This window comes from Azolla caroliniana, unplaced genomic scaffold (genome assembly GCF_043228905.1).
Source record: "Azolla caroliniana isolate FFs.n. ecotype wild unplaced genomic scaffold, voAzoCaro1.0.p SCAF_21, whole genome shotgun sequence".
NCBI classification, from domain to species: Eukaryota; Viridiplantae; Streptophyta; class Polypodiopsida; order Salviniales; family Salviniaceae; genus Azolla; species Azolla caroliniana.
This window is the reverse complement of record NW_028230456.1, coordinates 5,660,003-5,674,794: the sequence shown is the minus strand read 5'-3', so window position 1 is coordinate 5,674,794 and position 14,792 is coordinate 5,660,003. Positions and strand designations below refer to the sequence as shown.

Here is a 14,792-nt window from a genome sequence, read left to right as displayed (position 1 = left end):
GGGATGATAAGGGAGAGACGAGACAAATGCACAACACCCTTAGAATAATTGAGACGTGCATACTTCAAAAATGTTCTCTCTCTCTCTCTCTCTCTCACACACACACACACACACACACACACACACACACACACACATACACACACACACACACACACACACACACACAACTGCACCTTAAATATTATTGACTCTTGAGACACTCCAAAAAGCTCACAACACACTGGATTAATACTAGTAAGGCACACAACAAGTGTTTACAACTAATCCAGTGTGTTTGTGTGTTTAATGGAGTCAATGTGCACCCCATCAGAGCATGATATGTTGTGCACAACGTGAAAACATTAATTAGTCTAGAAGCGGAAAAGGATACCCCTCTTTCCCAACGCTCCATATGTTTTTTTACCTTTACCTCTCATTGAAATGACGCACCGCATATATGTAGTATGTAATTAAAGAGATTGCATAAAAAATAAATGTATTAAGTTTGCATCAGTAATATATGTACAAACCAGCTGCCCGGTGGACACCGAAGTCAGAGACAGAGAAGTATTGTAATTTGTCCCCACATTAAGTGATCATTCACAACCATTCAATACGAAAAATATTTGAATATGTGATTTGTAAGTATTTTCACTTATTGTCTGGCCTGACATCCACAATAACTTGTTCACAAAGACAAGACAAGCCTTTTAGCGACTTTGTTCAGTAAACAATGAAAAACAGTTTGAGTTTTTTGGAAGGGATTGCAAAGCATTAATGGTCGTCAAAAAGATGGTATAGTTACCATTATGTAGATACCATAGGATATGATGGTCCATGGACCTTAAAGGGATGAATGTAATTAGCGCCAATACAAATACCATGAAATGATTGTTGTGATTGAATTCTGATCCATTCAAACGTTTCTATGTTCCTGATGCCATGGAAACCATGTTTTTCTGCACCTTATAAAAAACATGTTATCATAATTAGGTTGCAATAGATTGAGATCCTACATGACCCAAGGATAATACATTCCCTACGAGATTATGATCAATTGGCACATAACCATCATACTCACATCTTTCTTTGTTTTTCTGCGGATCTAATGAACCACTAGGATCGAGCATCTCACTTATTTCCATCTCTTCCCACCCCCCAGTTCTGAGCAGGAAAGCCATTTTGTCAAAGAATCTGTCAAGCCAGTAAGGAATAACCATAGGGTGTATAGCCTGATCTGACTTTGTGTTTAGATAATCATCAGAGCTGACTAATTTCCCTTCAGTGGCGGTATTATACAAGGATTTTCTTACAGGTATTGATGAACAATAAGCAGTGATTGATCCATCCTGCAAGGTGTTGAGACAAGAAGAAGAAGAAGCAGAAGCAGAAGACAAGCCATTGATTCTATTCAAGGCATTATCCATGATACAGGAAGAATATTCATTCGATACATTCAGACAAGATGAAGATCCATTAATGATCGCTCCTGAGAGTATAAGTGATTTATCGCCATTTTCTTCAGCTAATTTCTCTGCCAGATCGCTCCAGAACTCTATCCTTCTGCTTGATCTAGTGTTCAATTGGTGCGCAAAATGGGACTTGAATCGCTTACAGCTGCTCATATTAATGTCATGGTGTGAAACAAAGCGTAATTTCCTCATTTCATTAGAATGACAAGAATTCCTCTTGGCCACCGCAATTATATCCAAGATTCTTCCCCATCCTTCCAAATTCCCAGTTATGAACTCTTCCTGTTTAATTTGATCATCTCCATAAAGACGAGAAAGTTCATTCACAGAACGGCCAGACAAGCCTTGATCCTCATTCTTATCGACAAAAACCTTATTATTCAAGCTAATCGTATCAGATTCAAGAAATATACTGTCATTTCTAACTTTGAAATCGTAAATCTTCTCGAAAACGTCTCTAGTGCTCAGATCAAAGCTTCCTTTGAAATTTTCTTGAGTTTTTTCAAAGAAATCATCTGCATTAAGGTCGAGACAATCTTTGAAATGATCGTAATTGTTGAAGAAATCAAAGCTTAATCCATCGAAATGGTTCTTCAACAAAGAATCATCGAGAACTTCTTTGCAATTTATGAATTTGTGAATGTTCTCGAAGAAACCTTTAAGATCGAAGGTACAGACAGAGACATGACTTCCACAGACAAAGAACACAGGATCATGTGAATTATTTCCTTCCTGGTTTAATGGAGTCGAAGCAGAAGGAATGTAGAAGTTTCTATACAGAGGAACAAGATGAGGAGCTTTACTGAGAAAAGATCGAGCGATACAAAGAGCTTTATGAATGCACGAAGGTTTAGGTCCCCATTGATCAGGAAGCCAGAATCTATTTCTTGCCACTTCATAGCAGAGACCGATGGCTGGAAGGTTGAAAAGAAAAAGAAGATGTTTCAAATTACCTTCCATTGATAAAGACCTCCAGTCTGGGAAGCCATATCCAACAGGAAGACCTTCTCTGAGAATGGATTTCAGATCAGGAGGAAACGTGAAAGGAAACGGCGCACTCGATTCAATCCTGCAGAACTCTTCTTCTGAGAGGCCTGGAGCTATGGAGACCCCGATAGTAGTACAGGCTCTCAGATGATCTATTACCGCCATAGCCAGATTACTATATAAATCTGACGCAGAATCAGTGGTGGAGATAATACTATTCGTTAACGAGGAGCTTAATCCATCGTTTTTCGTTAAGCAGTTTCCACGTTTTCCTGTGTAGCTTGCAGACTGATGAAGATGATGACCATGTCCATTTCCATGCGTATATTGTCTATGGCTAGCTCTGTTGATTCCATTGCTTGCTCGCTCTGAGAGACGTTTGAGGCCTGCGAGATGAGAAGCATGGTATTGCATACATTTGTGGTCTGCGCTGACGGCGTTCTGCTTATCAGTGCTGTTAGTATTCGTGTGATGACTGATATAACTACAGTGATCCACCATCGCTGCCGCTGATTCGTTCTTTCTTCTGTACTCCGGCAGGGTGTAATGGAAACTTCACGCAGAAGGCGCACGTGAAGGCGAAGTAGAAGAGGAAGACGACGACGAGAATGATTCAGAAGAAAATGGCGCCGAAGAAGAAGAAGAAGAAGAAGAAGAAGAAGAACTTAGAAGTCTGAAGAAAGTAGCGGTGGGAGGGGGGGGGGGGGGGTCGATCCGACGTGGCTGCCCATGCTGCCATGTCATGAGACTCTGGCCAATCAGATTGGATCTGACGTGGGCAACTACCCGCCACGTCATCTCCCCTTCTCCGTCTACATATATGTAGATATTAACTCCTACAATGCTAAAATTTAAAGGAAGCTGGTTTTTCTCCAATACCGGTGGTTTCGCCAAAACCTCTCTTCCTTCGTTTTAGGATTTTTGAAACTTACCCCTGACACAATTTTGTTAAATTTCTCAGAAATGCCCCCCTTCCTTGCCCTCTCCCGCCCCCCGCTCTCTCCCGTTTTGTCTCGGTCTCACTCTTCTTGCATGAACTCTTTTTGTACTCGTGAAAGTGCACGAATGGCTAGCCATTTGCTTGGCTTGTTACTAGCCCCGAATAATAGTCATGCGTGCGTGCCTGCAAGCTTACTCCATGCAATGTGCAAGTATAGACCCTCCCCGCCCTCTCTCATCTCTTCTCCTCACCCTTCACGCTCTCCGTCTCCATCCTTTTTGTATAATCTCTTCTTGTGCTGTGAAGGTGCACATGAATGGCTAGCCATGCATGGTGTGTTCGAGTCACGAATAGTCATACACTTGTCTCAAAGCTTACTCCATGCATCCGTAAGTATAAACTCTTTGTACTTTTATTCCTTAAAAGGAATATGTATGTACTAAATTAGCATGGTCATGACAAGAAAACCTTTTCTAACCCTACTACAAGAGCAAGGATCTTATCATGGCAATGGAAATTCTTTGAGAAGTTGTGGATCTTATAATTTGTTTGTGAGAATTGTCAGATCAATGTTCTTATCAACCGTATCATAAGTCTAGTAAGGACAAATTGCCCAAAGACCTTAATTGCTCCTTTAAACTATACATTAGTTTTGATACTCTAAGGAGATCATTGAACAAAGATCCAATACTCTTTTGTCTTATCGTTTTTTTCTCTCTCGTGATGATATTGTGGTGTACCATATTAAAATAACTTTGTTTATTAAATCATAACTTTCATTATGGAAACAAAAAACATCACATTGACTTACAATAGAAACTGGATTCACCCCACCTAAACTAACTTACAAAGAGCTTTATAATTGTTAGGGATCCAAATGCTAAGAATGCACTCCAAAGCTACAAATAAGTTTAGATTACAAACATCATGATATGTCACTATACATGGTTGGCACTCTTTGTCGAGCTCGACGTAAACAGAAAACACTAGGAAAACTGTATTAACAAGGAGCAGAATACAAGAATAACCAACAACAACAGTTACAAGGGAGGTGAGAGAGCATTTATATAGTCACCTTCCCACTATTCTCTTTCTACAACCACCACTTAACTAAAGAGAGGTGGAGTCTTAACTACACTGAATATGTGTCATAGAACTATAAGGTTCTATGACACACTCGTTACTATAGTAGGTGATGGGGTGTTCACACACTAGGTGTGTTCCCACACTAGGGAAGTTGAGTTTGATTCTCAACAGTTTCCATATCGCTTTCAACTACTCAATTGGAGTATGAGAAATGCCTTTACTTTTGATTACAAGTTAGGGTGAAGAAATATGTTGCAAAATTAAAAGAAATTTCTTTTGTGGTGATTTCGAGTGTTGGAAACGTCATGGAATCTCTCTCTCTCTCTCTCTCTCTCATGGACACACCAACCGCAGACTATGACAAAGCACAAATGACGAGGCTACGACCGACGAGGTTACAAACGTGGAACTCAACATGATGAGGCTAGAAACTTGGGAAGTTGGGAATGACGAGATGAGGAACTTAAGATGGTAGGAACAATACAAGAGCATAAAGATAGAGATGTAAATCAATGAGAGAAGATGGGCCTAAACAAGAATACTAGATTGATGTGTCAATGACTTGCGTTGAATCCTGTTGAGCGGACAAGCTCAACCGGATCCGTATCTATATCCGGAGCGGAGAGACATACACCTTCGACAAGAAGGAATTCGATGGGAATTTAGCTGCCGACACACACCTCACCAAAACGAAGTTGCTGAACGTAAAAATCAGCATATATTAGAGGTGGTCAGAGCAATGATGAACGAAAAGAACCTGCCAAAATCATACTGGGCTTAAGCGACAAACACGACGGTCTATCTAATGAACCAGTGGACAACATCTGGAGTGCATGATATCAACCCCCACGAAAAGTTCTATGGAAAGAAGCTAAACTTCGATCGCATTCATACATATTCCCGATGAAAAGCGGCAAAAGCTCAATCCAAAAGTGGAGAAGTGTATCCTTGTGGGGTACTCACTCGAACAAAAGGGTTATAAGTGCATCTTCACCAAATCGGCTTTCGAATGTCTAAGTTTGACAATTCTTTGTTCATTCGGAATGATTCTAGAGGATAGTTGTTCATCATAATCTAAGTGGATGACTTGGTTATTGGAGGAGAGCATATCGGGGACATCGAACATACCAAACGACAACTCTTTGACCTATTCGAAATGACCAACATGAAGGAGCTACATTACTTCATAGGAATAGAAGTAATTCGAACTCCTAACGGCATCTTGATATCTCAAAGACACTATAATATATCCTCAATCTTCTCTTCAAGTTTGGGATGACAGAGAGTAAGCCTGTAGTTATCCCCCTCGATCGTAATCAGAAGATTGATGTCGACTCTGGAACTACAAGATGTGAGCCGACCCAGTTCCATCAACTGGTCGGTAGCTTAATTTACCTCACCATCACTCGGCCTGATCTAAGTTATTCAGTTGGTCTCCTTAGCCAATTCATGCAGACACCATGAAACATCCACCTGGACTACACCAAGTGAGTATTACGTTATGTGAGTGAGACAATGGATTTTGGTATTCTCTACGAATCGGGGAATTCGATTCGACTTGAAGGATATACCAATGCCGATTGGGCCAGTTACAAAGTTGACAAACGATCCACATCTAGATTCATCTTCTCACTCAGCAACGGAGTCATTTCATGAAGCAGTAAGAAGCAACCGATAGTCGCACTGTCGAGCACAGAGGTCGAATACAGGGGCGCAACTGTCACTGCATGCAAAGTTGTTTGGCTCAAGAGAATCCCGAAGGATTTGGGCGTTCCCATCGAGAATCCGATTCTCTTGTATTGCGATAACATGAGCAACATCCACTTGGCCCGCAACCCGGTCTTCCATGCTTGGACCAAGCACATTGAGGTGCACTACCATTTCATCCGAGAATGTGTCTTGGCTTGAGATATCGATCTACAGTACATTAGCATGAATCTGTAGATAGCCGACATATTCACGAAAGCCTTGAGAATCGACAAGTGTTGAGCGAGCAAGCTCAACTTGATCCGGATCGGCTGAGTAAGCTAGAGCCGGATCAATGTCTGGAATGGAGAGCCGGATCAGTGCCCAGAATGGAGTGTAACCGGTAGGCCGTTAGAGGCCTACAATCCTAGCATAGTATGTAGGCATATTTTTGGGAGTTAGTGTCAGTCGCTCGGTACGAGCATTGAAGTACTTGCCAGTACTTCTGTCAGTCCTTTTAAGGACTTGTATAAAAGTGCTCATTGAGCACATTGTATGTATAGAGTGATATATTTGAATTTGAGTTTATGTTGTTCTCCTCTCTCTGTCTCTCCCGTGTACTCTTTGTGTGTAATTTACACTTTCCATTAAACCTTAGTTTTATTTTCTGTTGTTATCCGGTGGAGCCGGTTTGTCTAAGCTTCCGCACACTAACTTTCACAAGGTATCAAAGCGCGAGGGTTGAGAATCCTCTGTTGCCGACAAGCAATTCGTCAAAGACAAACTCAAACCTAACATCCCGTAAGAACAGAAAGAAGATATGGACAAAGGGATGGCAAACTCGCTTGCGACTGAGAAGCCCGACAAGAACAACTATGCATCTTGGTCATACAAGATGCACTAGTCCTCTTGGGGCACGGTTACTAGAGTTATGTCGAAGGAGCGAACGAAGTAGCGCCGGAGCCGATACACAAGGACTTCCCGATATGGGAACAAGGAGCGAGCAGGGTGTTGTACTGCCTTGCGTCCTATGTGGACGATCAGATGCTCGGCTACATCAGAGACGCGAAGTCCCTGACAGAAGCCTAGGAAAATCTTAAAAAGATTTTCGCCACCAAGATCAAGAGCTCCGGCAAGAGCTCAACAACATCCGACAAAGGGACATGTCGGTTACAGACTACACCACCAAGATCAAGGAGATATGTGACGCACTAGGGTCCGTCAACGTGACAAGGGATGAAGACGAGATGGTGTAGATCTACCTCGGTGGTCTAGCGCAAAGGTACGGGTCTATCCGGACAATGATTTGCACTCGGGAGAAGCCACCGTCTTTCTTTGACTTGCAATCGATGTTGATGGTCGCTTTTGCTAATATCTTAGCAAGACTCTATTCCCAACAATGTCCAACCGAGCTCTTGTCATCCGTCACCAAAACTTGGAAATCTTGCAACTTATCCCAAACATGCCTATGCCCTCTCTTGAGAAAGATGTCGTTATATAAAACCAAGACACTGCTATGTTGCTAACAAATGATAAACTATCAAAGAGCGTTGACACTTCATAGATATTTTAGAATTCACCACATTCCACCAACTTGTCTCAACTTTCATTTTTCCTAGCTTGATGCATGTCTTTCCAATAAAGAAAGCCACCATTTTTGTTCAAGGGTGTACACCTTAAAACTTATATCTAAGAAAAGAAACCCTTTGAGCCACAATATGATTATACAATTTCAACATTGTTACTCCACCAAGTTGTTTAGGAGAATAAATATGATTTCATGCCAATTAGGAAGTCATAGATTTCCCTTTCCTCTTCCATAACAATGATTGCATTAAATTCTTTAAGATCTCAATAGCCTTCTTTGACCACGATAATAATTGGAGAAGTAAGAAACCATGTGTATCATAATTGATTGTATTACCTTAAATAGTGCATGAAAACCCCAAGATTGGGACATCAAATATATAAACTTCTCTTCTAACATGTTAGACACCCAATTAATAAGTTTAACATGAGAGACTTCCCTAATTGGATAACCTTAATGTAGACAAATCATCCCATGATGCACTACCTGAAGATATAAAATCTACTTGGAAAGAGTTTGAAAATGTCCAAAACCATTTTCTTACAAAGTTTCTACAAGTTAAGAAACAAACGCCATACACCCTCCTCCTTGAGAGGGGATGACTTCCCATTGAGATCATGGCCATGGAAAGGATTGGTGAATACATGCTTAAGGTTCTAAAAAATCCCTCACATAAACTTTCTAGAATCACATGGGAAACAAGCAAAAAGATCCAAAAGATGCATAAAAACAAAATTTGTGTTCCGGTAGGACGCAAGATATAGAAAAATGGTTTGGTAGAAGGGATGCAACACGCCTGCTTCATGATGCATCACTAGATTCCTTTGGAAATGAGTCCTTTTTGCAACGCTTATGTTTCATGACATGGAACAATTGTGGAGGGTCACACTTCACATAGTATACTACACATGTTGCACCTAGCTACAGAACCATATTCTTTGCAAGACAGGGAAACCATACACATTGATACATGTTAGAACCCATCCTGTTGTCTACCATTCTAACAATTACTTCCATGCGACTTAGCTCACATGCATTGCGATGTGAGATGGGGCATTGGGGCACAAGTTCGAGAGTGGTCGACTATGCACACTTTGCCCTAAACAAGTTCGAGAGTTTGAGTATCACACTTTGATACAATGCTCCACCTTTAATCATATTTGACCATGCTTTCCACACATCTTCAACCAAACCCAATCCTTGCATGAATTTCTCTCACAACTACAATGTGCACTCTCGATAGTTCTTGAACATCAACATTCGCTATTCACTTTCACATGTATTAGGTGAAATGTAATATTTTTGGTCTCATTGGTCATATTTGACCTCGGAAGACGATAATAGAATCTATATCTTTGTCTCTCTCTCAAGGATGCAAGAGGATAGGTGTATAGTTGCTCTTCTACTGATGAAAAAGATTTTGGATCAATTTGAGGAGCTACTCATATAAATGTGCAATACTATTTGAATTACAAATGGCGTATGTTTTCATAATATCATGAGTGTCTACTATACCCCTATCCTCATAGCCCGACACTAATGGTTTTACTTGTAGAAAACACTATGGAAATAGTTTGATTGACTATGTGCTACTTTCTTAAGGTATTTTGGCATGTATACTTGGCAAATGGACAATAGAATCCAATCATAGGACATTATGTATTGACCTGAAATGTACGAAAAGGTTTGAGTGTGAGAAGACCATTGAAAATAATAAACAATTGTACTTGAGTGTAATCCTCAAAGAGTGCCTATGTATTCCAAGATATCTTGCAACTGACAAAGTTATAACATGGTGCTGAACTAGAATGAAAATGGGAAACTTTTGAAAAAGTCATTTTCTCATACACGATGAGTGCTTTTCAACCAAGCACACATGTTGGAAATGCATCAAGGAATATAGTTCAAAGAAAAAAAATGGGTTGATAAGGAATATCATGAAGCTTTGAAGTACCTTATGAGTTCGATGTAGTTTAGGATATGGAAAATTATCAAAAACATTTGTAGGACTACAAAAGGCTTATTGAAATAAAGAGAAGAATATGGGAAGTTGCAAGATTTTGGGGAAATCTAAAGTTGAAATATGTTGAGAGTTATGGTCACTTAACTCTTATGGACTTGCCTATGCATTATAAAAACTAAAATGAGCTATCAATTGCCAAAAAGATAATGTGGTATGGTTCTCTTTCACAAATACCTCCCTTCTTTACGATTAAAGATCAACCTCTCAAAAGCCAAGAGATCTTGAATGGATCATGTGTGAAATGCTCAAATGGATAGGAAAGGAAGAACATGCATGTATAAATGATATGTTTAATCATACATTGTAACATTTAAATGATCATATCGAATACAGAGACCAAGCATCCATTTATCTCCTTCAATTCGAATGACACTATATGTACTATGAAGATCTATTTTCATAAGGTATTTGGCTTCTTGGAGTTCTAACATCTCTTGGATAATTGGAAGAGAGGATCTAGATTTCAATTGTGATTTTGTTGAGGCCTTGATAGTGAACAATCAACTGTAAAGTATATTGTTTTCCTTTATGAGGAAGATGGGTGCCCCTGTTGGTGATTAGGAATGTTTGATAAACCACGGGGGCAACTTTTCCTCTATATAACTCGGAAGTGCTTCAAGCTCTCTAGAAATGAGAAAGTTGAAATGGGCCCCAATGGAGGTGTGGTACCTAATTGTAGCTCTATTGAGTGACATGAAATATGCGTGTGCGGAATATATCTCGGCCACAACTGAGACTTCAATCACTTCGTGAGAATCACAACCACAGAAAAGAAATGGGCAATGAAGGTAAATGCACGTACACACAAACAATATGAGAGAGAGTACACAGTATGTTTACGTGGAAAACCCTAAATGGGAAAAACCATGGGAGTCCACAAACTCCAACTATCACTATGTAAGGAGAAAACAACAGAGGAACACAGAGGCAATGACCTCTTGCTCTCAATCTTTGCTTGACGGCAGTTACAACAGAGACACACTCTATATTGCTCTCTCTCTCTCTTTGTACAACAGTTACACCAATAGCTCTATACAACAATACTGGCCTCAATACACCATCGTTGATAAAGTGATTGCCCTAGATCATATTTATACTAATATGACTTTAGGACTATTTACAAATATAGCCCCAATGGGCTCTCAGAAACATATTTACATATATGTCCCTTCATCCAGTGAGAGGTTCTCACTGGGCATGCATCATCCGGTTCTCATCGGGCCTTCATCATCCCATCTGGAGGGACCGAAATCCTAACATTGAGAAAGCATAAGGCCGATGTTCTAGTAGTTGAGTGGCTTTCACATTGCCGAATATATCAATGAATTCTTTATATCTCTTTAGCAAAATTGGAGTTGGCTTCACATTGAAATTAATAGGGCAATATACTTTAAAAGCAAAGGCTATTTGAGTTATATCCTCCTTACCAAATCGTATGAATTCTTGTAATGATATTTTTGGAGACTCTTAGTGGAATTTGGGGACACGCCGGGAAATTAAACGAACAGGTATCTAAAACCTTACCCGTGTTTGAACAAGACTAAGAAATAGAATTAAGAACTTGTGAACAAAGCTGAGTTGGAGACACATGAATATGACAAGGAGTAGGATTTTTTTAACTAGAGAAACATGATAAGAAACAAGACTAGGATCTAGACTTGCGAACAAACATTTAAAACCTTACCGGTGTTTGAACAAGAATAATGAATAGGATCAAGAACTTGTGAACAAACATGCGTTGGAGACACATGAATATGGCGGGCTGGATTTTTGGAAGAAACATGAACTATAGAAACATGATAAGAAACAAGACTTGGATCTAGACTTCAAGAGACATGAATTTGATTTGGGGATGTAGAATCAGGAGAGACACATGATTACAAAACAAGACTAGGATCTTGCTCTATAGAGACATAAATGAGGATCGGAGATGTAGAACTAGATAATTGGAAGGATTAACAAGAACAATCTATGATCATGTTTAACAATTCAAGGTAGGGTAAGTCGAAGATGATTGGTGTGTGAGGGCTAGATATTAAAGGCGAAAAGATATATTAAGCAAGGAGTCTCTTTATCTCATAGTCCAAAAGCATGGCACATGATTTGGACCTTGCTCGCAATGGAAATATGGAAAAGATTATTAAGAATCTTAATATTAGTATATCCTCAATCAATGTCTTTGTGGGGCCATGTTGTGGGCACTTGTACAAGGGCTACCAATGTTGTATGAGAATGAGGATGTTGTCGATACTCTGAGACATGGATGCAAAACAAATATACCCTTGAATCCAAAAATATCGACTTGTAAAACTAAATACAACAATTGCTAAGTAGTATTAGGATTTGATATATTTGGAAGGCAAGGTGCTTGAAGGTATTCCAAAATGTGACAAAAAGGCTTGTTTAGATCATTATCAGAATTTGGATAAAGATTGTGCATAAACTAAGAGATCGTTTGGATAATATAGAAGATGACGTTGAGCAAGAAGATATTGCAATGATTAAAGTGTCTTGCCATATGAAATAAAGTACAATGTTATATACAATGCCAAAGGGGAGGAAATGTCAAACAATCATGCCTTGAAAAGCTAAAGTCTCAACATGAAAAGGAGGCATGCATCATATCTAGTGACGAACGTATGCCAAAAGCACCATTGTCAAAGACAATGTTTGTACATTCAATATTTAAGATGATACATTCAACTACTTCAATACAGTAAGTGGAAATGATAATGACTTTTAATAGTCTTTTTCAAGTAGTTGGAAGTGGGATAATTCTGGTGTGGAAATTGGATGTGGGGAAATTCATGATGTTTGTGTTATGAGTCTTTCACATATAGGACTACATTGTGTGTCTAGGATTGCTCCAACGACAATCATTTCTCACATGGCTTCAATACAAATTGGCTCATCCACTGAACCTTATGAAAGCACAAGTGATTCATATATACGTTGTTGACAGTCTCACATACATGAACCAACATTCCTTATAAAGAATTCTTCCTATCCACATTAATAAGGAATTTTAAGATGATAGAACAGAATGAAAATGTGCAAGCTTACATGAAAACCTTAGCTCATTGCCAAATTTCATTGTTTTGATTTTACCATGAGTTTGGGGTTTTGTTGGAGTCATCACATATGTCTTGTATTTGGCTCTTCAATTCACTACAAAGGCCTTTCATATCCCACTCTAAATTTTTTACAAGGATACCGCATCAATGCATCCTCATACGACACTACATTGAATTACTAGTGTTAACACAACAAAATATGCATCCACTAAGGATTTTCTGAATTAGATAGAATTGACTTCCCTAAATATAGAAAAAACCTAATGAGCTAAGCTTGGCTAATAAAAGAGGTACACTATGGAAAGGCATATATATCGCAACAATAGAAATCAGAGAGAAGAAAAGTGAACATATTCCCCACCAAGGTACATCTGAATTTCCAAAAGACTCAAAGACCCCATGAATTAGTTGACTAGAGCTAATTAGAGGTACACTAAGAAAATATATATACCCCTTTTCTTACCATACTTCTAATTAGCCCAAGTCAATTCAAAAACATGCATGCACTTCGAATTCAAAGGACACAAAAAACCCCATGAGTTGACTTGGGCTAATTAGAGATACACTAAGAAAGGGCATATATATGGCAACAACAATAATGTGAGGAGAATAGTAAGCATATATAAGCAAAAGGACAAAAAAAAAATTCCATACTTTACCAGAATGATTACAATAATGGAGGGCTACAACCTAACAGCAAAAGAGCTCCAGCACAGGTGGATCAGACATAGCAAGTGCTTAGGATGGAGAAGAGACAGATCCTACAGAGAATAAAGTGCCATTCCGCTTAAAGGTTGGGAGAACTCCCTTAGGACAGGTAGATAAAAGTAAATATGAGTGTCTTCCTATGCTTTCATACACTCCCAACGACACTCATAATTCAGAGTAACCCCGCTCCACCCAGTACCACTTTCCCTGGGCTTTTTAATTCAATGTGTATAAAAGAATACAACCCAACTTGGAATAGCAATCACATCGCATCATGAGAGTCTTGCTTCAGGTCCTGCATATAAGCACATAAGAGAGAGAGAGAGAGACAAGGAGATCAGTTGAGGATGTCATTGAGGAACACTCAATAGTGATTAGGGTATTGATCGCGCATGCACCCTAATTGTGAACGTTGGCATACAATAAAAAGAAGATTCGCATTCAGACATACATGACATTATGCAAGTGCTTGTGAGCTGAATTATTTATGGAGACTCACACTCTGGAGAGCTTCAGTGTATAGTGTGTCTGAGGTTGTGTGGTGGGAGTATTGGCTAGCTAAGCCTCAGTTTCTAACCAAACAAGGAATTGACCAGCACCCGTCTTTGAGTGGCATGCAACATGTTGCACAATCACTCTAGAGGCATATTCCATGGAAAGACATTGGAGTCTTCGAGGCAGCGATATGCGAACTTCTAGAGATATTGAACCCACATTTATCTCTACCAGAGAGCTTACACAGATTTTGGGAGAGGAAGTTAAAATACAAACCATTAATCACAAATCCTCTTTTGATGCCTCGTCAGAAAAAAGAAATCTTTTTTAGCTCAGATTGAAACAGAATTTTATGAGATGTTCATGAGCCAGGATTATTGAGAGGCATGGGAACTAAGAAAACATTCCTCATCACCAAATATGTAAAATTCATTGATAGATCATACAGGAAAGATCCGATATCAAGATGCGCATGTTGTAAAGGACATCATACGTGCCCTAGATGTGCTTGCTGAGCTGGCAGCCCATATGTTTGACAAAACCACATGATAAGGTTTTCTTCATGGTTGAAGCATCACATGATTGTCTACACTCATATACATCTAGGACTCCATAAATGCCCTAGATGTGCTTGCAGCGCTTGCAGCTCTTATATTTGACAACACATGATAAGGTTTTCTTCATGGTTGAAACATCAACATGATTGTCTACACTCATATCTGAAGACACAAGATCATGATGTACATATTCT

The 14,792-nt window shown here is 39.3% G+C and overlaps 1 protein-coding gene across 1 annotated transcript; it reads right to left on the bottom strand.

Moving 5' to 3' along the window:
* Window positions 1–697: 697 nt before the first annotated feature.
* Window positions 698–3,083, bottom strand: LOC147850493 (uncharacterized). The gene has a single exon (XM_087336835.1). It carries the CDS (start codon window positions 2,940–2,942, stop codon window positions 972–974), a length of 1,971 nt encoding a protein of 656 aa, XP_087192961.1. The 5' UTR covers window positions 2,943–3,083; the 3' UTR covers window positions 698–971.
* Window positions 3,084–14,792: the final 11,709 nt, after the last annotated feature.